Source organism: Anas acuta, chromosome 13 (genome assembly GCF_963932015.1).
Source record: "Anas acuta chromosome 13, bAnaAcu1.1, whole genome shotgun sequence".
Lineage (NCBI taxonomy): Eukaryota > Metazoa > Chordata > Aves > Anseriformes > Anatidae > Anas > Anas acuta.
Genome location: NC_088991.1, coordinates 15844997 through 15868972, shown reverse-complemented (window position 1 = coordinate 15868972; position 23976 = coordinate 15844997). Strand labels below are relative to the sequence as shown.

The following is a 23976-nucleotide window of genomic DNA, read 5'->3' as shown; positions in this document are numbered from 1 at the left end:
TGTGCCTATTGTCCTGCCATCATACACCCATGTGAGTGTACTGCCATGATCTTCTCTATAACTATCATTTAGGTTTTCAAGTAATACCTGTGTTAAGTAAAACCTACTCTGATGGCCAGCTGTCATAACATTTCAGAAAAGAGTTAAGTCTTCAGTAAGTGGTTAAATGTGATTTCCATGCTGTCACATCATTTTTAATAGTCACATGGAATTGCTTAATCATAAAAACAACCTGTCCAAAGCTCTTCTCAAAGCAAAGGGGAGATCAGCACAAAAGCACCTTATTTAGAAAGGAAGAAAGCTATGGGAAGGTGGCATCTGGAATCCTAGTGCTTAATCTGTGTAATTAAAACTTTTCTAAGGAGCAGGAGAAGCAGGTTCTACTTGAGGTAGTTTTCGGAGTTAATTAGCAAGGTCTTTTTGAATATTAAGAATGCCTTTGATGGACTACGTTTTGGAAACTAGTTTAGGACTTTGAAACAGCATAAATTAAGGCAGAAACTTTTTTTATACATCCTCACGATGCAGATGGAATCATTCTCCCTAACCATGCCATTTCCTTCCTTCATAGATAAAATCATATGCCCTTCTCAATGTCTTAGGAGGATTCATTAACTTAAAGTACAGTAGTAAGTTAACTGGAAATAATATTTTACAGGTTATTGTTACACATCCACAATTATTGCAAATATTACAGTCAGTAACTCAAGTCAAACGATCTCTTCACAGACTGGATACTGTAATATATTACCAGTATTGAAGACACCAACCTACATGTTTTGGGATACAAGGTAGTCAGTTGCACGATGTTATCTAAAATGCAATAACAATAATACTATTTTGATGTCCTTCATGTCATCTTTTAAAAGAAGTTCTGCATTTTTAAAAGGGAATGTAAGTGAAAATAATGTCCTTGATTTCCTTCACATCAATCTGATAGGCTTTTGTAAGTGTTTACCAAGAAAGATGATGTCAACTACACTGAAAATTTGGCTATGTCTCTTAAAAGATAGGGAGGGTATAGTTTTTTTTTCTCCATGCTTATTTGCATGTATGCTTTTTTATTTGAATGAATGCTCTTGCTTTCACAAAAGTAGTATAGGTCTGTTTGTGCTTATGTACATGGGCAAAATTTAGAAATCATTTAGAAGGTGTATTTGACTTTCACTCATTTTGTTACCAGTTTTGACATATATCAATGCTTAGAGTTTCTCATTTGTGAGCTGTTTCAAAACAGCTATTATAACAGCAGAGTCCATCTTCATGTAAAATTGAATTCATAATTCATATAATTTATATGATTACCTGTGAATTTGGGAAGAAAACCAACCTAATAATAACCTGTCAACAATAAATATCACAAAGGAAGACATATTCAAGACTTTGTATTGTATTAAGGTTCTTGTGAGATCCATAGGCATTCTCTGTTTAGATTGCAAACTACAGAACTGCACTGCTTTGACCTGTAAGTGTATCATTTAGTTACATTCTACATGTATCCTTCACAATCAGTCTTAGAGAAGAATGGACGAAGTATGAAGAAGTAGTAGAGTTTTCTAGGTAGTGAGTAATGCTATTTGCATGTTATATATAAAATGGTATGGCCTGTTTATTTTCAGAAAACATAATGTGTGCCTATGAAGAACCAGGCCATAGTTTGAAATCATCAACCAATTTTTATTTTTTAATTTTTATTTTTTTTTTTTACAAACCTTGCTATCAGGAATCCTGATGGACATTGGTTGTTTTATGTAGATTTGGGTATTGTCCTAAATGCCACAAATGAATATTGAAAATTTCACTCTGTGTGTACGTATAGAAGGTGTTTTCAAGTTGTAACATTTTATAGGACTCAGTTTAGTGTCAATAAGCTACTTACATAGTGACTTTACAAGTCACCTCTGATCTCAGGTGTACTCAAACATCAAGGTCCAAGGATGAGAATTTATTAACCATGAGACATATTTAACACTATATCTATGCAAAATACATTTATCAATTAAAATTGTGTTCAGCCTGTAATGAAAGCTGTTGTGGTTTCTAATTGACATATATTTATTTAAAGAAATAGTGGTAAGCATTTATTCTGTTCAGATTATTCTGAATTTTATGACAATCCAAAAAAAAAAATAAAATATATATATATAATATTCTGGAGCAAGTGGCATATTTTCTCTATTATACTTCAGTTCCATTTTTTAGGATTTTTCAATGCCTTTTCTTATATTTACCTTGAAATCAAGGATATTAGAGGGTGAGGATGATGATCCTTGTCATGTTTATCAGTATGCCTTTGCCCTGATTCTAGCAGTTTTCAGAAGGAATTGTGAAGAAATTCTTCATGTAATGTTATACATAGGAGTACTTCAGACAGTATTTGGATATAGCAGACAAATCTGTGAGTAAAATGCTCCATAAGCAAGAATAATATATTTAGGAACATATTTAGACAACCTGTGGTGCAAGTTGTTTGAAAGAGAAAAACACTTTCACAGTGAATGTCAAAACATTTTATCATTTGAAAAATACAGTGTCTTTTTATCATTCACTTCATCTTGAAGTTATATATTGGAATAAGTAGGTTTCTAAAGTAACTTTTGCTGTACAGAAATCGAGACTGAAAATATATGTGTTTTCAGTAAATGTAAACATGTAAATGTAAATGCGTGTATGTCTACATAGACACATAAATATATATACACATATATAAGAATTCTGTGCTGGCACAAGTCTTTTACTAAACACCTTAGAAGGTGAGTATAAAAGTAATGAGATGTCAGTTTTTACAGCATAAGGAGAAATGCATGCTTTTACGTAAAATGCTTTTACCATCAAGAAGATTAAGTGTTCCATTTCATAATTTCCAGTTAATTACTGACCTTTCTTGAATAATGTGTTATTCATATTTTTTTAAGTATGGCAGAGCGTTTTAAACTTCAATTCACCTTCAGTTCCTCCTTTATTGACAATATAATGGATACAAGAATTCACAATCAGTATTTGCCCATGGAATGGACTTTTCTCAGCAGGAAGCCCTCTTTTTTACTAAATATTTTCTATCAGCAGATGTGGTCTAAAATGCTTTAATGTTTGATATTCTCCAATATTTTGTGTCAAATTTTTATTGACATGTATCTTAAATACTAATAGGCAGTAAATATTGAAAACAAACAAGAACAACAGCAAGAAAAATAAAAAGCAGATAAAGTTTTCTATGAAGTTTCTACAAGACTGTAATATAATGTCAGTTTCCATGGTGCTGTATCTTGGAATTAGACAACTCAAACCTGATGACAATATATTAGTACAGATGGTTAGAAAATGACTTCTTTTGGTATGTATTAGTTTCTTTCTAGAACTAATATTTTTCAAAGATTTTTTTCGTATTGTCATCCAGTTTATTCCAATAAAACTGTAGACGTGCTTAAATATTTTTGAGGTGCAAATGTAACCTTACACTCCAGCCAGCCTGGCCAACTGCATCTCTGCTACTTTAAATTGAGAACTAGTAACGTGTTTGGGAGAAGCTACCCAATAACTGCTTTGAGATGTTAGTCTTCATAATCTATCTGGAGTTTACACTTGCATATTCTTTGTATCTGAAATAAGTTGTTTTTAAAGACAATGTTGATTTTAAAAGTATAACCTGAAATTTAATAAGTTGAAATACATAGTGAACTTTTTCATGCAACTTCTACTGTAGTCAGAGATAGTCTGATTCTTTAAAGAATTGTTTTAAAGTAAAAATGTATTATGAACATAAAATGTATATTAGTTATGAAATACAGTAAGTGTTTAAGGCTTTTGATAAGAGGCAAACAAGCAGTATGAGTATGATGAGAGATACCCTTAGTGTTTTCACTGTTAACAGTGTCTGCATCCTGCTTCAAGCAGAAACATGGTGGAATAGTCAAGGTGACTTACTATTGCAAAACCCACAGGCATTTTGACTTTTCCATCTCTTCAGTAGATGATGTACAAATGAAAATAGACAGCGATGTGCTATTTATGGTTTATAAAACTAAGTATTTAAAGACATTCTAATAAACTTATCCTGAAAACAGTGCTGTGCACAAGGCATGGTATCATGACAGCATCTCTGCAAATGTTTCAGATTGTGTGCTTTCATGTTGTGATACCTCAAATATTATACTGACATTTGTAGTCTTTGCACTGTGCATTATTCACCAATATTTGTGATAGTCTCACTAAGGACTGTCAGGTATAATCTATCATGAAACAATCCTTTAAAGTATATACAGAGACTCCAGCCTTTCTGCAGGAACACATGTCCTTGAGAAAATGATATTCTGAGTTAAAAATTATCTGTGCCCTAGGAAATTAAAATTATTAGGATACTCCTTATTTTAGGTTAGAGTAAAGCACATTACCAAAATCGAATATTTAACTTCAGGTGCAATGTTAGCAATTTAAAAATAGCTGTATACTGTAGCATAGAAAATTTCTTAGATGGTCTATACACGACAGTTCTTTACCACTCAACTATGGTAAAACCATTTAAATTATTCTTAGGGTCTTCAGGCATAAAATGTTCCCAAGGCTTTAATTGCATTAATCAGTGTATCTACTGATAACGTTCCAATCTTCTGAAGATACGGGGGAAAAAAAGGATTAAGAATTGTGTGTCTGGCAGAGAACTTTTTAGGTTATTTCACACTTATATTTTTCAGAAACATAGGTAAAGGCTTCATTTGACTTCTGTGCCCTTTGTGAAAGAGGAATAAAATCATGGATTCTTTTGCTGCAAAATAACTGGAGGTAGATTGGAGCCAATCACTGCAAAAGAATTTTCATTATCTTTCTAAATCAGATATTTTGGTTAAACAGGCACCTTCTATTCTCCTTGTCAATTGAAAGAGGTGGAAAATTCACATAGAATGAAGATAAAACCTTGGCTCAGTTGCATTCATTAGTTGATGTGGTTAGGAAATACATTAATTTCTTTAAGAATTGTAGACTAATCGCACAGTCATGAATGGGTAACGGTTTTCTATTCAAAACACAATATAAGAGTGGCTTGTTACAAGTTCCATGTGTTTGGGTAGTTACATTTGTTTTTATAAATTCCTAGAATATGTTGTTCAGTGCTGAACCATTAGGACTAGATTACATGTTGGCATACATTTAATATTTTCAATGTAATAAAAATACTCGTATTAATTTGTGTTTTATTTTATTTACTCTGATATGTTTCAGAGATAAAATTATTACTTTTTATTATGTCATCATATTTTTGCAACTCTGCTGCTGTAATTAACCACCCAAAGTAAAGAATTCTAAATCACATTTTCAATAACTTGTGTCTAAAATTATCTTAAACTTAAAAAAAAAAAAAGAAAAAAAAAGAGGGGGCTTTGTCCAATAGAAAGTGTTGTTGTAGTAGAACTCTAGAGTAACTAGGTTTTTAAATTGTTACCTTTATTTGCTATTAGAAACAAAGTGTATGTCTGTAGTCTGAAATAGAAAAAACCCCCATCATCACCATTTAATTGGGATTTATATGTAAAACCAGTTTGTTTTTTGTTTGTTGGTTTTTGTTTGTTTGTTTGTTTTTTTAACCAATAATGTCTGGGAGAACAAAAAAAATGGGGGAGAAAGTGTGTATATATGTACACCACCACCTCCTTATTTTGATGTATATGCGTTTACTTAAATATTCACACATACAGTGCTTTAAGTATAGGAATCTACAGTTTAGTTACAGACCGTCTAGAAAAAAATGATTCCATAATTTAATGCTTTTCATAAAATATTCATGATGTTTGAAATGTGAAATTCATGCTTTGTTGGTCCTTCACATTTAAGGATGTTGTTGTGTGTTTGTTAGTGGATATGTGATTATCTGAGTTCAGTAAACAGTCATGTTGGTCATTCTATGAGAAGTGTAACCATACTGAACAGCTACCCAGCACAGATACGGGTACAATAAGTAGCTGAAGAGCAACTGGGATATCAACTTAAATTTAGAGATGAAATAGTAGTGAATGTATGTTTGAGGCCATATTGTAGGTAATACTTGGTGTGAGCTATAATTATTCTGGGTTTTCATTGACATTTCATTGACAGTCTTCAGAATGAAAAATCGTTTCGTATCTTCCATATTGCAATTGAACAGAAGCTTTTGGTGAAAAGGGAGTTTTGTTTTGTTGTTGTTGTTGTTCTCATGTACAGGAATTTAATTTGTAAATGTAAATCTCAGCCTTTGCCTTGAAGTAAGGTTGGAATTCTTTTTGTTTTGTTTTAGGAAGTTAAAATGCTTACCTTGCACCACTTCCCTGTTTTAATTATAATATTGAAGATGTTATAACTTTTTGCATTAGTTGAGGCTAAAGTTTCTCTTAAATCATTATATTAAATTCTGTATGTGTAGTTAGTTCAAAACTCTAACAGCATAATTGTTGGCATCATTTATCATTCTCACTTCTATTTACCGTGTGGAAGACAGCAACTATATCAGTTCCACAAATGCCAACATCTTTAAGTTTTTACTGCAACTTTGGCGTTTAAAATTGCTGGGGGGAGGAAAGCTGTAAGGGGTGTAAGTGCTCGGCCTGCAAAGTTTAAAGCTCTTCAGGAGAAGGACTGTGGTTTTTGTGGTAAGGCAGACAGTACATATCCTCTTAATCTGTATGCAGAAAAAAAGAGGTTCTTATCCTGTCTGTATCCCCATGAGATGAGCAGATTAAACATTGGTCTTCTGAGCAGCTGCCAAAACATACAGGAAATATCAAAACTCATTTCTTACTCATTTTCTAATAGTCTTGATGTGAACTGCTAGCAATTTTAAGTTAAAGCACATAAAGATTTATATGCTGCACCTACTTAAACTTCTGTATGTAATCAGTTTCCCTGTACAGAAACTTCAGGGAGATGGATACACCTTATATCAGTGCTTTACATCAAACTGATATGTACTAGACAGCAGCTCAAAGAATGATGAATTCCAATCTTTCAGGTATCCTAGTGGAGAGCTCTTCAAATAAAGTAATTGCCTTACCTTTTGTTATGTAAGCATTTGTAGATATTTCTTCCCCAAATTCCATTTGAAGCCAATGCTCCAATGCCCACTAAAACGACATAAACCAGTTCAGAATGTTTCATGATAGGGACTGGAAGGGATGGTTTCAGAGGAAATTCTTAGGTTTAGATTAAGTGTCTCTAATGCTGAAAACTCATACTTAACCCTACATAAAAGAGATTAAAAATAGTAAATGGAATTCAAAAACAGCTTTCATGCTGCTTTTTTTGCTTTCACTTTTAAATCCTAAATGAAGAACAACAGTCTTGAACAATAAATTATTTTGCCTGTGGTTTTTTTGTTTGTTTGTTTGTTTGTTTTTTGGAGCTGGTACTGGGTTACTGTGGTTGTTTTTTTTTTTTTGTGTGTGTGTGTGTGTGTGTGTGTGTGTGTTTTTGGCTTTTTTATCTTCACTATAACTGCTTTTAAAGCTTCCTTTCTCCACTGTCTTTAATAGCCAGATGGTATCTCAAAGTACTTCTTCAAATTGAAAAGCAGGATGGGAAGATAAAGAAGGATGTGTTAAGACAAAAGATTTATAAGAGAGTTAATTACTTCCTGCTAGTTCCAAGTGCCTCCTGTATTATTTAGGATATTCAGGACTTCTCATTTTGGCTTTTAAGTTTAGTATGTTTAAAATAGTAAAGAAATAGATTTCATAGATAAGAATGGTACCATTAGGGGATTCAGAAGTCATAGAAAGTTAGAAGGAAGAAAAACTGGAAGAAATTTTCACCTTTACACTCTGTCCATGTTCTGGAAACCATGTAATACGAGTGATGCATACAAATCAATATCAGAAATTAAATGGATTGCATGTACAATTTAAATGTGTGATGTCATAGAATTGTATGGAAGCCCTTTGCCAATGACAGAAGCATATTGTTAACTTAAAAATGAAACTAGACTTAGGTGAAATATATGATGAATGGGCAAATACGCTAAAGGAAGAAGAATTGCAATAAGGAGAATGGAAATGCTGTTGTGTGTAGTTCTCTTCCTTCATTTCTGCAGTAATAGGCATCTCCAAAATGTTTTGTCAGTTGCTAAGCACAAATGTTTAGGAAAAAAAAAAGTTGGAGCTTTATAAATGTTTGTATTTTACATTGATAGGTCTTAAGACTTTATGGTAGGCAAAAACTTGAGATGTAGCTGTCATTCAAGCAATTCATATTTCTTAACTATTTCTAATATTACTGTCTGAGACTGCTGCAATCAGGGTGGAATTCTCAACTGTTATAGTCTCCCTTCCATAGGCACAGCAGAGTAGGGCATACTCCCACCCCTCTTTTCCATTTGACTTCTGTTGCTAAAATGGTAAGGGTAAGACGAACAAACTTCACATTAGCTTTTTTTTTTTTTTTTTTTTTTTTCCCTCCAGGTTAGATTAGTGGAGATTTCTACAGGCTGTTTCAACTAAAGAATTTTAGAGAAGGATCTATCTGTTTTGTTTTGTTTATTATTATTATAGACAGAATGTACTGGAACTGCCTTTAGAGCTTACTTTGGTTGTTAAGTTTTCTAGTGTAATTTCTACTTGGTGCTAGACAGGATGTTGCACCAGTTGAATTTTTTTCTCTGTATAGTAACTTTGCTAAAAGGAAAGGCATTGCACGTAAAGAGATGCACAATTTTAATTGCTTTGGGGTATAATAGTCATTAGATTCAAACAAAATCCAAAATAAAAAATGAACACTGACATATAAAAATAAATTGTCATCGGCTTGTAATATGTTTTAAAGTGTTCCTGCTAGCAAAGAAAACTCTGGGGCACAAGGAATCAATGTCCAGGCTATAAATTTGTGTTTCCATTTTTCACACCGTTTTCAGTTTTATTGTAACTTCCCTGTAGCCATGATCTGAAAGCTAAAAATTTACCTAAAAATCACATACAGCATATCATTTTTACTAAGCTGAAGTCAGTTTCTTTATGAAGTTGTACAAAGCAAATCATTTTAACAGTTCTGGCTGAATGTGCCTTGGTGAATTTACAGCTTGATCTTGAAAGTCTTACTATCCTTCAACTAAGTGTTATTATTGCTACAAAGTCATTGGGTTCAAATTATTGTATTCACTTTCCTACTATGGATACTTTTCAAGGTATGCTGTGCCTCTTTTTTATGTAAGCAGAGAATGGTATGGAAAAATGTTCCTAGGTAATAAAGGTTCCCTTTTAACTTGTAAACATTTATTGCACACATTGAAATATGCTTTTTTGCTCTATATGTTCCTAAAAGGTAGTTACTGCCCCAAAAGAAATGCCCGAATGGGCATTCTGTATCATGTTTTCCTTATATTTGTAAAATCATTTTAATTTGTCTGAATTACCATCTGAATTTACTCTAATTCCTAAGAGGTATTAGATGATCATTAAATCTTGATTTTCTGTCAGTAGGAATTAATAATCTTGACTTTGGAGTGAATTTAGAAGCAATAAGGGATTGGAGTCAAATATTTGAATACCATTTCAGTGTTAAATTGGTTTTTCATGTTGCATCTCAGGGTGACTAGTAGATAAAATTGAAATTCAATTCATATATCCTTCTTTGCATTTTCATACTTCATGTGTTGTTTTATTTCGCTCCCTTTCAGGTGGGTTAAGATGTACATGGTTTGCGGTGGGAATCGCTGCTTAAATGTTCTTTGTTTAGAACACCTTTTCAAAAAAGCTCCAGTAAAGAGCATATGTAGCCGTATGCGCAGATTGCATATAATGCTATCATCAGAAATTAAACTTGGTAAGAATTGGTTTCTGAGTGAATTGGTCAACTTTATTTTAAAGGAAAGCTAGAGTTAAAGCAAAGGCTGTCATAGTTTAATACTACCTTACAAAAACCTGACACTTAACTTGTGTTTCTACCTTGTGTGTTTCAGCCTGTGTTTCTACCTAGTATCTATTACAGCTTTATTGTATTTTTTTTAAATGGCTGTTTTTATTACTTTGATATGTTCTCACTTGCCATTGGCAACTAAAATAACCTGTCAGAGAAATTAGGATGCAAAGGTTTAAGGGATTTTTGTAGTCCATTTTTTGTATTTTTATATATGTGAATGTATGCCCATATCGTCACAGCACCTTATATTCTTGTGCATTGACATGCCATACTGCCCTTGTTGGCACAGTATGCTTATCCACCACATACCATGGCTTTGCATTCTCATACAGTTATGAAACAAGATAGGGGAGGTAGTTTTATTTTTCGCTTTCTGCATGAGAAATTTAGGCATAATCAAATTAAGAAACGATAAATAACATCTCAATTTTCCACTTCTTTTTGCCTATTCTGTGCTTGCACAACATATTCTCTGGGCTTTTAGTGGAAGATTATGGGGAACTGTCTTAGGAGCTTTTAAATTTATTTATTGTTACATAATACAGAGAAGCTGTTTCCCTCATCACAGTACTGACTTGAAGTCCTGTTGGCTGTATCTGTGGCATGGACAGATGTTTAATGGCATATTTGAGAATCTGGGTCCACATGTGTGCACTGCATCTGCACCCTGATACATGGTGTTCCTCCAAGCACTTTTGGAAAGAAATGCATATGCACAAACCAGAAGTGACCTGGCTTACTCACTGCTGGGTACCCCAAATAAAATAAGCAAGGAACTTGCTGAGGAATGCACCTGCTCTGTGACTAGGATGTGGCCAACGTGTGCACAATGGATACAGGATTTTAAAATACTGTGAAATGTACATAAGCTAAAACATACAGCTTCTTTACCATATTGATAGTATTTCCTAAATGCTCGTGTTACATGTTCAGTCATACCTAACTGTGGATGCGATAGTTATGAATGTTATTTTACATTTTACATCTATTAAATTCTGAACCATTACTGGCAATTTTTTTGTAGTCAGGAATTTATCAGGTAGCTAGCCTGAGTCCAACCATATCTTATTGCTTAGTCCTCAGAATGTCATGAAGATTCCCCATCTGTAAGTTTGTTTACTTTTTCAGTATATGCTTTAGCCTGTGGGCACATAACTATTTTAGGAAATATGTGAAATAATAGATTTTAAATTATTTTCATTATATAATTACTTATGAAAAAGTCTCACTGAAGAATTCTGGCTTAAGCTTTGAATGAATTAGAAACGATTGATTGGCAAAGGAGAAAAAAACAACGAAAAACACCAGGCATCAGAACTTTCCCACTGGAAAAATATCACTGAAACTAGAGCCCTGACATTTAGAACTGCTACGAGTGTGTTGTAAATACTAATGACAAACCAAAAAAAAAAAAAAAAAACAAAACAAAACAAAAAAAAAAACACCCTACTGTTAACACTTATCATTTCTGAATCCCTGATATGTACTTGCCAAGAAATACAGAATTGATTAATTTGTGAGACATGTTTGGAAGGGACTCTTGGAAATCACATAATACAGCCTTCTGCTTGAAGCAGGGTTATCATCATACTAGACGGAGCCAGCTGTGACTTGTCAAACCAAGTCCTGAAAACCTGCACAACCTCTTGATTTCCCTGTTTTAGTGTTACACTATATTCCTAATGCAGATTCTTTTTCTTAACATTTAAGCTGCAATTCTCAACTACTGTCTATTGTTTTACCATCTGTGTGACCAAGAAGAATTTGACTGGGGTTTTGTGACTCACCTTTGAGGCAAAGGTTGTTGTTAGATCCTTGCTTAGTCCTCCTGCTCAAAAGAGTAAATGAGCTTGACTCCCTCAACCTTTCTGTAGTTCATTGGAATTGTCATCTAATAGGTCATTTAGAAGCAAGACAAGGCATATTAAGCAAATGAATGCAGAATTTCATAAAGGAGAAATACAGAGACTAGATGATCTGAATCAATTTGTGGTTTTATACAAAATGTAAATTTTTTCAAAGGCAGGAGGAATAGAGACAAGAATCAGGGATTATATAGTATATTATATTATGTATTATGGTCAATATTTATATTACAAATTAAATTCTGTATGATATGAATTAATATTTAGTTACCTCAGTTGTCAATGAGGCTTTTTAATTGTATAAGGCCAGACTGGATGATTAAGCCATTTTCAGAAAGCAAGAAGTCATTTTAGCAGTTGTTTAAACTACTAGCTTTAGACCCAGAATATCTGAGGTTAAGTGATGGTTTGCTTGAATACTGACTGTGTTTGACCTTGAATTTTTAAAAGATACTTACTTAGATTTTTCAACACCACTTAGGTGTATAGGTAATAATTCTACTAGCAGCTTATGGGGGGAGGGCAGGGAGGAGTACTTTCATACTCTTGCCCTTAATTGTTTGCTACAGTGGAAATAGATTAATTGTTTTGTACCAATGTTTTTGTCCTTGTAAATTTTTGGCATTGTCTTGTGTACATGCATAATACCCAGTATTGGAGTCACAATGTCATGCTTCTTTCCATTTTATTAATTCAGACAAGATTTGAGCTTTTGGAAAGACGCCAGCTTGTTCGTAACAAGGTTCTGTATCCCACTGTATATCAAACATTTTTTTGCTTTTTTTTTTTTTTTTTCTCTTGTGTGTTGTAAACCTACTTGGTATGTCTTTGGTCTGTATTTCTAAACAGGGTAAATTTAAGCAGTCTTTGCATCATAGCCTTCCTTTCTTGGAGTTGAACAAGACTAGTGTATTTTTGGTGTGGTTTTGCTCATGCAAGGATCTTAAGTCAAAGTGCCACGTAATTACTGTTACACTGAACTGCATCATCTAAATACTATTCTATTCTATATCAGCCTAGAGCTTGCCTTTCTTCATTGCTGTTGATTGTGTTGAAAAGTTTGGTCTCTGTGTAACAGCCCAATGTTATTTTCCTTGTCATTATGGGGATATGTGAAGGCCAATACTTCTGCTGTCCTCTGTGCATTTTCTCGTCTCTCTTCATGTTGCAGCAGGCAACTCTGGTCAGACTGTTAGCAATGTAGTCCCATATCTTTTTCACCTTCTGTTTTATACTCTTATCGGTCTTCAATATTGTACAGAAATCAGTTTTTTTTCTATCATTCATCTCTTCCATATATTCTTTCTGGAGTGGATAGATTGTGTTCTTTCACAGCATCAGTAAAATTAGACTGTAGTTTTAAAAATTATAGATTTTACTCCTCTACAAGTTAAATACTGTGTATGTTTTATTTACAAAAGTGTAAGAGTGCTAGGCATCTATTTTAGGCTTAAAACGTAATATTGGTGAGAAATGGAGTTGGTGGAATGTGAATGCCTTCATTTTTCTCAGTGATAAATTGGTGTACAGGTGCTCACATTCTGAAGCAATTGAAATATCCACAAATGTATAACTGTAAAGATAAATTGGATAGTCATCTACCAAACATTTCTGATAATTTTTTGAAGAAACACGAGGTGCCACAATTTAATATGCAAAATAGTATTTCAATGCTTATCTTTGTCTTGAATCTTCTCTCTTAGCCCTTGGCAAACTACAATCTAAATTCCCGTCAAGTATCCTCATTCACATAAAAGATAATTATGACTCCCTGATGGGTATTGTTACATTTTGGCTTTTACAAAAATTTTGAGACTTTCTATTGCATCTCGTTCTTCATCCCTAAAGAGATAGACATTTAGCAGCAGATTTAACTTCTTGGATTTCCTCTTATGAAGCTATAATAAATAACAAATTCATTTGAGAAATATTTTGATTACAACTAAACTCACAAGAAACTAGTGGTTTACAAAGTTAATATAGTCTGTAATAAATAAATAAATAAATAAATAGAAGCTTTTCATAATATTTCATAATAAAATATTGCAGTATAGAGCTGAGAAGAAATATAGTGAAAGCAAATGAGTAAAACTAATACTTGCAGCAGCTGTTGCACAAAATGCTGCCATATCAGCTGTCTTATCTGCAAAGCTGACAGGGATGACTAGATGGATAGCATCCAAGGAAAAAAATACCAATTTTGATAGTGCTTAAAAATATTCTAAAGGAGAACCAAGTAATACTTTGTGTAATAAAGTATTTACAGGAACGGTACAATATGTTGGAGCCATGTTGTTTACAGAAATTTACAGATGTGTTGGTTGACTTTTCTGTTTCAAAAGTGTCTTGGAATAAGTGGTGAAGATTCATAGAATCATAGACTCTAAGATTGTTCAATATTTTATTTCAGCATTTTTTAAAATGGTAAGTTATACATTTCAATGTTTTTAGTACTTTTTTAAGAACATTTTTAGACTGGCATACCTTATTCTGATTTCAGATGGCAAAGATTTTTGAAATGCCCTTCTGTGAGAAGATTATTTTTCATAAACATTTTAAAATAAGAATTAAAAATCACAGCTAATTTGAAAGTAATTTCTTAGTATTTTTCAACTGTGAAATCATAATGGTTTTCAGATGCTCATCAGTGTTCAAAGGATCACAAGAACAGTAAGGTAGATGATAACTAGAACAGTTTAATTCACATGATCTGCACGTGTCTTTGTTGAAAATAATTTATAGTAAAAGTCCCATGCAGTATTTAGTTATTCTACATTGGGGTGTATAGCGAAGTAACAAGTAGTAGTGAGATCATCTTGCCAGGCTCAAACAGGGGCCTTTACTTGAATGTTACATGATGAAGTTGCAGATGTGCACAGACAGCTACGGCCCATACCAGCCAATCATACAGGAGTGATGTAGTTTTAAGTTTTCTCATAGCATATTCAATTCCATTTAAATATTGCAGAATGCTGAATTGTAAATGTTAACCTAGCCATGAATAAAAAATGTTGATATTTTATTTAATCAAAAAAAATATTATGAATAGTTGGCCTTTATTGTATTATTTAAAGTATTTCATTTTATATGTAGACTACAAGATACTGCAGAATTATGTTTTTATAAAGAGAATTTGTTTCTGATGCATAAAAAAATACAATAGACTTTTGCACGCTACAAGAAAAATCCCTTGATTTTGACAAGGGCTGTTGATTGTGTGGGTATGGGGGGGGAAATGGTAGCCATTTTGTGTGAAACAGCAGGAAAGTCTTGCTTTTCAGGAGTGTTATCCAACTCCTGTTCTGAAAGAAATTCCTTTACAGAACAGAGAGCTTTGAGTTCATTACTTTCATGTTCTAGTCAAAGATTAAAGCATCTGCGCATGGGACATGTAAATTCCATATTTAAACTGCTAAGTGATAAAAATGAGAAGCGTAGGTGGGAGCAGTCCTACAGAGGCAAATGTCGTCTTATGCTGCCCTTTAATAAAATATTTTTAAGGAATAGCTGGAAAGCTTCCTCTCTTACTTTCATCTGGTGTTTTTTGATTGTAACTTTGTAAATGAATTGGTATTGACTTCTACCAGGCAGTTTTGGAGAAGAGGTGAAGAGCCTTCTCTTATGACTTTCTGTATGTTTTGTCAAATCAAATACTTATATTTGAAGTGCAAAGTGAAGGCTGATGTCAAGAAATGCCTTCAGCACAAGCTGGTGTTGGTCTCTCATGACTTTCCTCTTTCTTAAAAGTATCAGATTAGATTGTAAAATGATGGCAATCTAGCTGGACATAAACACGTTTATTGCAGGCTCAGCAGCCATTACATATCATTAGTGAAAGGAGGCAAGGGACAAGGGGACCACTTTGATGTCAGTTTGATTCTTTTTAAGGACAAATGCATTCAGATGAGAAGATGCTTAACTTTTTGGCTGTTCGTATACTTGAAGTTCAGAACCTATTACTGTCTTTATTTCTTTGTCATGTTTGTAACCTTACAGACAACTTGCTTTCAAGGCAAATACAAATTGTATAAACAGCAATGTTAATAGGGGAGCTGGGAATAGCACATTTTTGAAAAGTATTTTAAATTAAATTGCTTATGAATATTATGGTTTTATTAGCATTGTACCAAATCTGTACAAAATATGGGTATACATTTTTGCCCTCTCTCTTTTCCTTAACAGTAAAATAGCAGGTACAGTTAAAATTGGGAAACATCTCCAATGTAAAATGAGTCTTTTTATTAAACAATATATTTTACTTTTGAACAACTACTGAAAGTCTGTGTGTAGTCATAAAAGAGTAGTTAGTCTGTGTTTTGGGGTTTGGGACTTTTAGCTTAGCAAAGCAGACCTAAGTTATGTACTCTCTGAAATACCCTTACCCTTTTGATTAGTAATATATACCTTTTAATCTTTTTATGGTACATTAAATGCAATAAAGGATACAAATTAAAAGTTCAAGGAAAAATGTCTGAATAAATGTAGTTTTATTGCAGTGTATCTCTTTCCCCCCCTTTTTTTTTTTTTGTTACTGCTACTTGGATCTGACCTTTTTCCAGGATTTGACACATCACATTTATCCCATGGGGGTTTTTGTATGTTATTTTATGTAGTATTTTCAATTGTCTCTTTTGATTTAAAACAAATCATACATTCATGTCCTAAATGTTTCACTAGTCAGAATAATTAAGTTGATCAGGTCTGGGAGCATTGGAAGGAAAATAATAGGGTTATTGAAGCATTCAAGCTCTAATGGGAGCCTGAGTTCATTCAGATATCAAATCTAATAATTGCTTTACACCTGTATACACAGTCCCGGTGAGCAAGTTCACATTAAAGGTTTAGTGGTACAGGTTCAGTGCTGTGTTTCAAGGGAATTTTAGTAGTTTTTAAAAGACTACTTTATTTTGACTTTTTTCAACAGTTTGCTGTTGTTTTTGTGTATGAGTTTAGCTGATTACTCATCTTAAGCTTTGGAAAATATTTTCACATATCATACCTCCAGTAAGAAATTCTCATGAGTAATGTATTACAAAGCTCAGTTAATAGCAATCAGAAAAACCTGAAGGCTATTGTGAGTTTCATTGCTTTGAAGCAAGTCGTTATTAGAAGTAAATTTTATCACAAATTAGAAGGAAAATACTGATGAGAAAAATAACAGTTATTCATAGTAGGTTTCAGTAAATTCCAGACTCAGATGCAGGTCACAGTGTTATTATTGGAGATGATTTCAACTCAATGCAGTCATTCCTCTTTTTTTTTTTTTTTTTTTTTTATCCACCTTTAGTTCTCAGCTAAGAACTCAAACAGAAAAAGAAATGGAAAATGGCTGTATATGGGCCTGCCTTGTACTGACGTGAAGACCTATTTTTCTCTGTAATTTTAAAAGCCAATTACCCTTGGAGGAAAGGAGAAAAATAGATTGATTTGTCTTGTAACCCCTGAGGCAGGCATGTATTGTCTCAAAGTAACGCTCTTCCATCACAACTCTTGTGGAAGAACTTTCAATGCATATCCCAAGTGGGACTATTAACAAAGAAAGCCAAGTCAAATTCAAGTACTAAGTAGATCATTTAAAGTTTTAAGGAATGTTAACTTACTGGGTTTAGGATTTTTTGTAAAATCTTTAAAGCCTGGATTAAGTAATAATAAAAATATTTTAAACAGATAAAGTTTACAAAAATATAAGATTTACAAATCTATTTTTATTCTATAAATTTTGAAGTTTATTAGATTTTCTTCAGTTCTAAATAGGATAAGTATTTATTTGCATGGCAGAATTTGCTGAGCTTTTGTATCACAGAATTTTTATTTACAGATTTCATATATATCACAGATTTTGTTTGCAAAGGTGTTATTTTTATTGTGTTGACTATATCAACTATGGTCAGAGCTTAAAAAAAAAAAAAAAGGAAAAAGACAAATGCAGCTGTTTCTCTAGCCTGAGGGTAAGTTTCTTTTTCACGACACCATATTCTATTTATATGCTCAGGTATCACACAGCATGCACATCAGAGTCTGGGGTTGAACCTAAAACAGGATATACCAGGATTTTCCTTGAAATCTCAATTTTCTTTGCTGCTAAAATAACCATTTTAGCTGTCATTTAAGTTTGATTATCAAAATTTGAGGTTCTGTTCAGGAATAAAAGCTGAGAGCAGGGAAATTGTATAACCTCTTGTTTTTTTTTTTCATTTTGGTTACAAAAATATAAAATCCAAATATATGTAAAATGACCTGTCTGAGATGGGTATAAAGTGTCTAGTTCAGATTTTGCCAGGCATGTGTAGGGTGCCAGTTGAGGTTGAAATAAGTCTTTAAAATACTAAAGAATCAAAACAAAACATATTAACTGTTTCCCCTAACACAGTTAGAAATCTTGTGTTTTCTTGTTTCATGTGTCTGCCATGTAGATATTGAGAGTATTATTTCAGAGTGCTTTCTTAGATAGTGTTTTCTGAGGTGTTACTTGTCTTCCATAGCTGACAGCTCATTGCTTTTTTTTCTTTTTTTTTTTAATATAGGCTGCAAGTTTTGAAAGATCAATTTGAAATCAAATTTCACAGAAATGAACTGAATCTTAACAGAATTGAAGTTAGAGATATTTTCTCTCAGGATAATGTTTCTCAAAAGATTTTGTGCTAGACACAACAGTTTTGAAGTCCTTAATTTCTTTGACTAACTTCTATCTCAGTTCATATGTCATATAAACTACAGCTAATAATGTCATAGATATAGGTCAGACAATATAGAGAGCACTATTCAGCTGTAGCTGTTAAAAAAGTGCCTGAAATGGGCTTCCCTGTTATGGTACATGATACCCATTCTGTTTCTGTCTTACGTTCTCTCAATTACAACTTCCAAAAAGCTTTACCTTTCACTTTTAGTAAGCTAAGATGATGAAGATGCACACAGTCAATATACAAAAATAATTAAATTAATTCTTGTCATTAGGTTTCTTCAAAGCAGTTGATAATATGCTGTTATATCAAATTACATGGTAACTTGGCTTTAATTATCCCTGTGCATAGATGGCTGAAGAAGAAAACTAGCAGCTATCCAGACTAACATGATTTAAATTGATTGTAACTTGTCCCGTTTTTAATCAATGACAGTGTATAGGAAATACTTAGTTGTCTCAGTCGGAAAAAAGTGGTAGTTGTGAAGTGTTATTTGGACTTCCATCTTTTTTAAAGCAGGAATACTGTTGTCATTTCACATGTCTTTTTTCCCCCAAGAATAGACACCTGCTGTGACAGCTTATCTGTTTGACATAATAAGTGGCTTACCTACTCATTTTTACTGTAATCATTCCATACTTATGTAAATCTTTTTTGGTCTTCTCATTGTTTTCCATGTTATATGGTTCATAGTGTGTGCTGAAATACAAGGACCTGTGAGTGTTCTCCTTTGGGTTGCTCAGGAAAACAAGATGAGTTTCAGTAGGATTTCCCAGTGAACAAAATTTTACATGAATGAATAAATACATAGTTGATTCAGGCACTTTCATTGATTCCCAAAAGCATAAGACTTATAAATTCCCTTACAGGATGCATTTCTGCATCTTTTGCAAAAAGATGAAAACTGAAATACTGTATTCATTTATTCATTGCTGAGTAACTCCTTTATACGGTCTCTTTCAACTCAATATATGCAGGCACCTACTTTCTCTGAGCAGTAAACATCTTTTTTATTGTCAGCTATGGGAAGGTTCATTCTTTCAACTTGGGGTAGGTAACAAAACAAAACCAAAAAAAGCAGTGACTGTGAATATGCAAATTAATTGTGTAAGCTTTTTAAATACATTATCCTTACTGTGCCCTCCAACATGTGCTCCAGCACAACAGGTCCCTGCTGAACACCCAGTGACATACACTACCTCTCTATTGGATTCAAAATTTTGCCACTATTTTGTTTTTGTTAATGTGATTAACCAAGACATTCTTTAAAATACGTGTTGTTCAGGTTTAAGAGTCCTGTGACCATGATCTTATAGGAAGACAAATGGTTCTGGTAGTACTCTTGCCTCAAAGCCCTGGTGTTCTTAGCCCATTTCCCTATGGATATATAGGACACTTTGCATTCTGCATCTAGGTTAATGTTTCAATCTCTTGTTTAAAACGAATAAGCAAAACACAAAAACATCAACAAAAACAGTAGTTATTTCCACCAGTCATATTTGGTTGTTGGTTTAGTTCTGTTTTTAATGTTATTCTAGGAGTGCTAATCTTGGCCACATCTAGGAGTAATTTAGAAAGTCTTCTGATGAGTACTGTAGGAAGGTCTGCAGAGAAAGAAGGTTTTAAATTTAGTTTCCTGTTTGAATTGCTTGCTGTTAATACAGCACAAAAACACTTTTAATGCAGTGACTGAAAAAATAATAATAATTTAATCCTGGTGAATTAGCCAACTAAGGTACCAAGTCCAAGATAGCAGTTTACAGTAGATTTATAATTTTAACACAAATGATTTTTTTGTGGTTGTTACAGGTTTATACAAATTCTAATTGAGTACCTTTAAGGTATAGTTTTGTAGAATGTGCCTTTTTCTCTTACCAGATATCTCAGTCTCATAACTAGTCAGTTCGATTGCACATCATCTATATTATTACTAGCATTGATTGTTCATTTAAAAAAAAAATGTTTGTAATTAGGAGAACATAAAGGTACTACCTGGCAAAGTGGATAAGTAGAAAGTGAAGAGGAAAAGTCACTTAATCTTAATATTGCAGTTCTGTAAAATATAATTTCTTTTTCTCTTAGTATAACTGAGTTTCATGCTGATAACAAGCTATGGAGTTAATAAATCTGTTGCAGCTATTGAGACTTCTCTTTTAATAACAGAACTAATGAAGGAGCATTAAGGAAAGGAAAACACATTTTGCAGAGTGCATTTTTGCAAAAATATTTTCCTCTCCCCTGTATTTCTAATTGATTGTAATTCTAATATGTTACCCATACAGAGTATAAGGCAGAAGGGTGATGTCACTGAAAAAAAATATTATAATATATCGTCTAAATATAATTTATTTTTTTGTTTACTGTGTGACATATATTTATACATTTAGCTTATTGTGTTTGTTTTCTTACATTACAAGATTCACATTACATGTTGAATGATGTGTTCATATAAATAGCGCCTCCACAAATATTTTTTATGTTATAGATATTTATTCCCAGAACAGTTAAATTAGTCACTGAGAGTAAGTATCACTGGACTCTACTCATAGTTGTTATAGATGAACAGCAGCACATTCGTGTTGATAACACTTCTTGGGTTTTAGACACCATTTCTATGCTTTAATTTCTAGTGCCTAGTGACACTGCAGCCAGTGTAGAGACTTACTCCCATGCAAAACAGATTGATTTAGGGTAATTTGAATACTTTATGCATGAATAGATTCATTAGGAAATGAAGGCAAGGCAGAACTATAAAAAGAACCAATAATCTTGGTAAAGGAGCTATAATTCCCTATAATATTGGAAACACTTGTGTTGAACAGGGAAAGGAAAGGTTGATTTTGCAGAGCCCATGCAGTCTTCACAGGCATACTCTGTTCTTGTCCAGAAACAGATCACAGATCTTTGTCTACTCTGGAATTTTATTTAATGTGCTTAGACCATTTCTGGTTTTGTTAGCTTAGAACTTTGTTAGTTTAGGACTGCATGGTGATGCAGTCCATATCTTTTTCAAATAATACATTTCTGTCCATCAGATGGGGTAGAGTCTCATGGGTTATGAATTTTCACTCCTCTGCTTTGGCCCAAATGTAGTGCTTTCCCATTGTAGCACCTGCCTTTATAGCCTGTTGCATAGTGGAACTAAAAACAACTAAATCAGTTAATTTGGAAAAAAGCTGAGAAAACCTGTTTGACTGCAGTTTGTTAGAGTTTCTGCTTCAGCAGTTACTGTTGTTTTTAAATGTTCCAGTAGTACTTATGAGTTCCAGCTGTATAGTAGTGGGATGCCATGATGTTGTAGCAATGAAAGTCTTCTGCTGATACAAACAAAGCAAAGAACAGCAAGTTGGACATAAAAGAAGTAAACAGTGACAGAAAAAATAAACTGGTGCAGCAGGACTATATCTTAAAAAAATAAAGGTTAAAATATCCAGAAAATTAAGTGGGGTTTGATTTTTTGCCTTTGTATGTTTGTATTCATTGCTTTAAAACTTTATTTAAAAGGTATTTAGATGTGATTGGTAGTTCATTAATGTTTTCTTTTCATGTGAAAGACATTTATTATTCATTGCAATAATTACTGTGTAATATTTCCTACTGAAAGTTGTTCACATTGTACAATCAGGAAATGCTTAGGAAGTGGTTGATTTAACTGTTCTATTTTTAACTCTACCAAATTATAGCGAATAGTTATAGCACTTCTGTACTTGTAGCATCTTAGAGCAGGCTTTCCATCACTTCTTTGGTAAATACAATCTGATGAGTACTGAAATGTATTTTTCCAGAGCTTCTGTACATAATTGTTTATAAAATAAGATTTTTACTCAGACTTTTAGTTATTGTGTGCTATTTCCAAGGGGACAGTGTTTCAGGATTCTCTCAATGCTTTTATCACCCAGCTTCTCTAATCAAGAAAGTAATTTATTGCTGATTGCAGAACTCTTGAACTCAGTCTGGCAGCTGCGTTGTGAAACTTCTCTGATCCAGTCTCCTAGTTACTTATTTACATATCATTTGAAATGGTTTTCAGGGCTGTTTGGAAACCTTTTGACATCACATTATCCATGTTTCAAATCTTATGGTGATTTGTTTTTTTTCTCTTTATATTACAGATAACAGACAAGTAACTTTGGAAAGGTCTCGTTCTCGCCACAATGGAACAATCGCAGCTGTATGATTCTTCTGATGCCAAAGAATTTAGTGAATTGTTTTATTAACAATTAAATGGATATACCTTTAAACGAGTTTATCATACAAATTGGCAGTGATCATAAAATAATGCTGGTATTGATTACATGAGATAGATGTACAAATATTATGTATTTTAAAAGCTGTTGCTAAATAATCCACATACTGTGTCTTATTACCCCAACTACCAAGATCTGTAAACAGTGTTAAACAGTAAGGTCTCACTTTCTTATGTTCTTTTTTTTTTTCTGTTTGGTTGTTGGTTTGTTTTTTTTTGTTTTTTTTTCAAGCTGGCAACTTACATGAAGTTGGGGATTTCTAGGATATGTTTTTTATGGGTAAGAAAATACAATTTTGTTGAAAGAATACAGCTGTGGATTCCATTTGCAGTTCATTTGGACATGAAAGGAAAAAACAATAAAATTGTATGTTAATAAATTCAGAGATGAGCTGATGTACAATATCAGAATCATTTTTGTAACCATAAAAAAAGCAATGCATAAAAGCCTGGTCAGGTTGCTGGAAATCATATCTAAATGTAAAGCCTGGTGGATCCAGCAATTTTGGCTGCAAGTAGGATAATACCACATATCTACACTTTTTGGTGATTTAATGATGTGTATTTACTTATCACTGCTAAAAAATAAAAATTTTTTAAAAAAAAAAAAGGATTTTACCAAAATTAATGATATCAAGGGCAGAATATGTTTTTAACTGTATCTACAGAGGAATTTTCTAATTATGCACTTATATATTCTTTATACAGATATTTGGGGGAAAATATGATTGTCCTATTTTAATTATGCTAAAAATACCTTTGTGTAGGTTTTCAGAGATAGGCTACATTACGAAGCTATTCAGGACTGCCTCTGAGTTTTTCCTCAGGTAAAACATGTAGCAGGATCTCTATTGGTAGATTTTAGTGCTGATGGTTTAGCAGCTAAGAACAAATTTTCCACCTGGAGCACTATATAGCAGTGAACAATAATTGCAGCAGACTGATTTTTCAGAAAACTACTCCCATTCTACTTTGTATACAGGCCCCTGCACTGCAGTACCTCAGGTGAGCAGTCAGTTTAGTAGCTGACACTGTGTATTGTTCTATCACTCAAGGGGAAACTACAGTTTCCGTTTCTCCACAGATTCTAGTTGAATGTACAGTCAATTTTGGTGTTCATATCAGTCTTCACCATCCTTACTGAAGGCTCATTGCTAATTTGGATGGGATGGAGGATTTTGAGAGGGAGTTCAGTCAAACTACTTGTATGTTGTTCAGCTATGATATTTAAAAAAAATGGGATATGGTGTAGTAGATGGCACTTATTCTCAGATTATTACTGCTTTTCACTGATGAATTATTACAAATACAC

The 23976-nt window shown here is 33.1% G+C and overlaps 1 protein-coding gene across 11 annotated transcripts in view; it reads left to right on the top strand.

Moving 5' to 3' along the window:
• Nucleotides 1-23976, top strand: part of DIAPH2 (diaphanous related formin 2) — a 252477-nt gene that overhangs the window by 151149 nt on the left and 77352 nt on the right. For 3 of the 11 annotated variants that reach the window (XR_011101179.1, XM_068697354.1, XM_068697349.1), the window contains one exon: nucleotides 22531-23259. The exons of the other annotated variants lie outside the window; for them this stretch is intronic. Coding sequence is in view for 2 of the 3 variants with exons in the window: in XM_068697354.1 (XP_068553455.1) it covers nucleotides 22531-22595 (65 nt within the window). In the remaining variant the exon portion in view is untranslated. Of the gene's footprint in view, nucleotides 1-22530; nucleotides 23260-23976 lie in introns of those variants that run through there. 11 annotated transcript variants of the gene reach the window in all.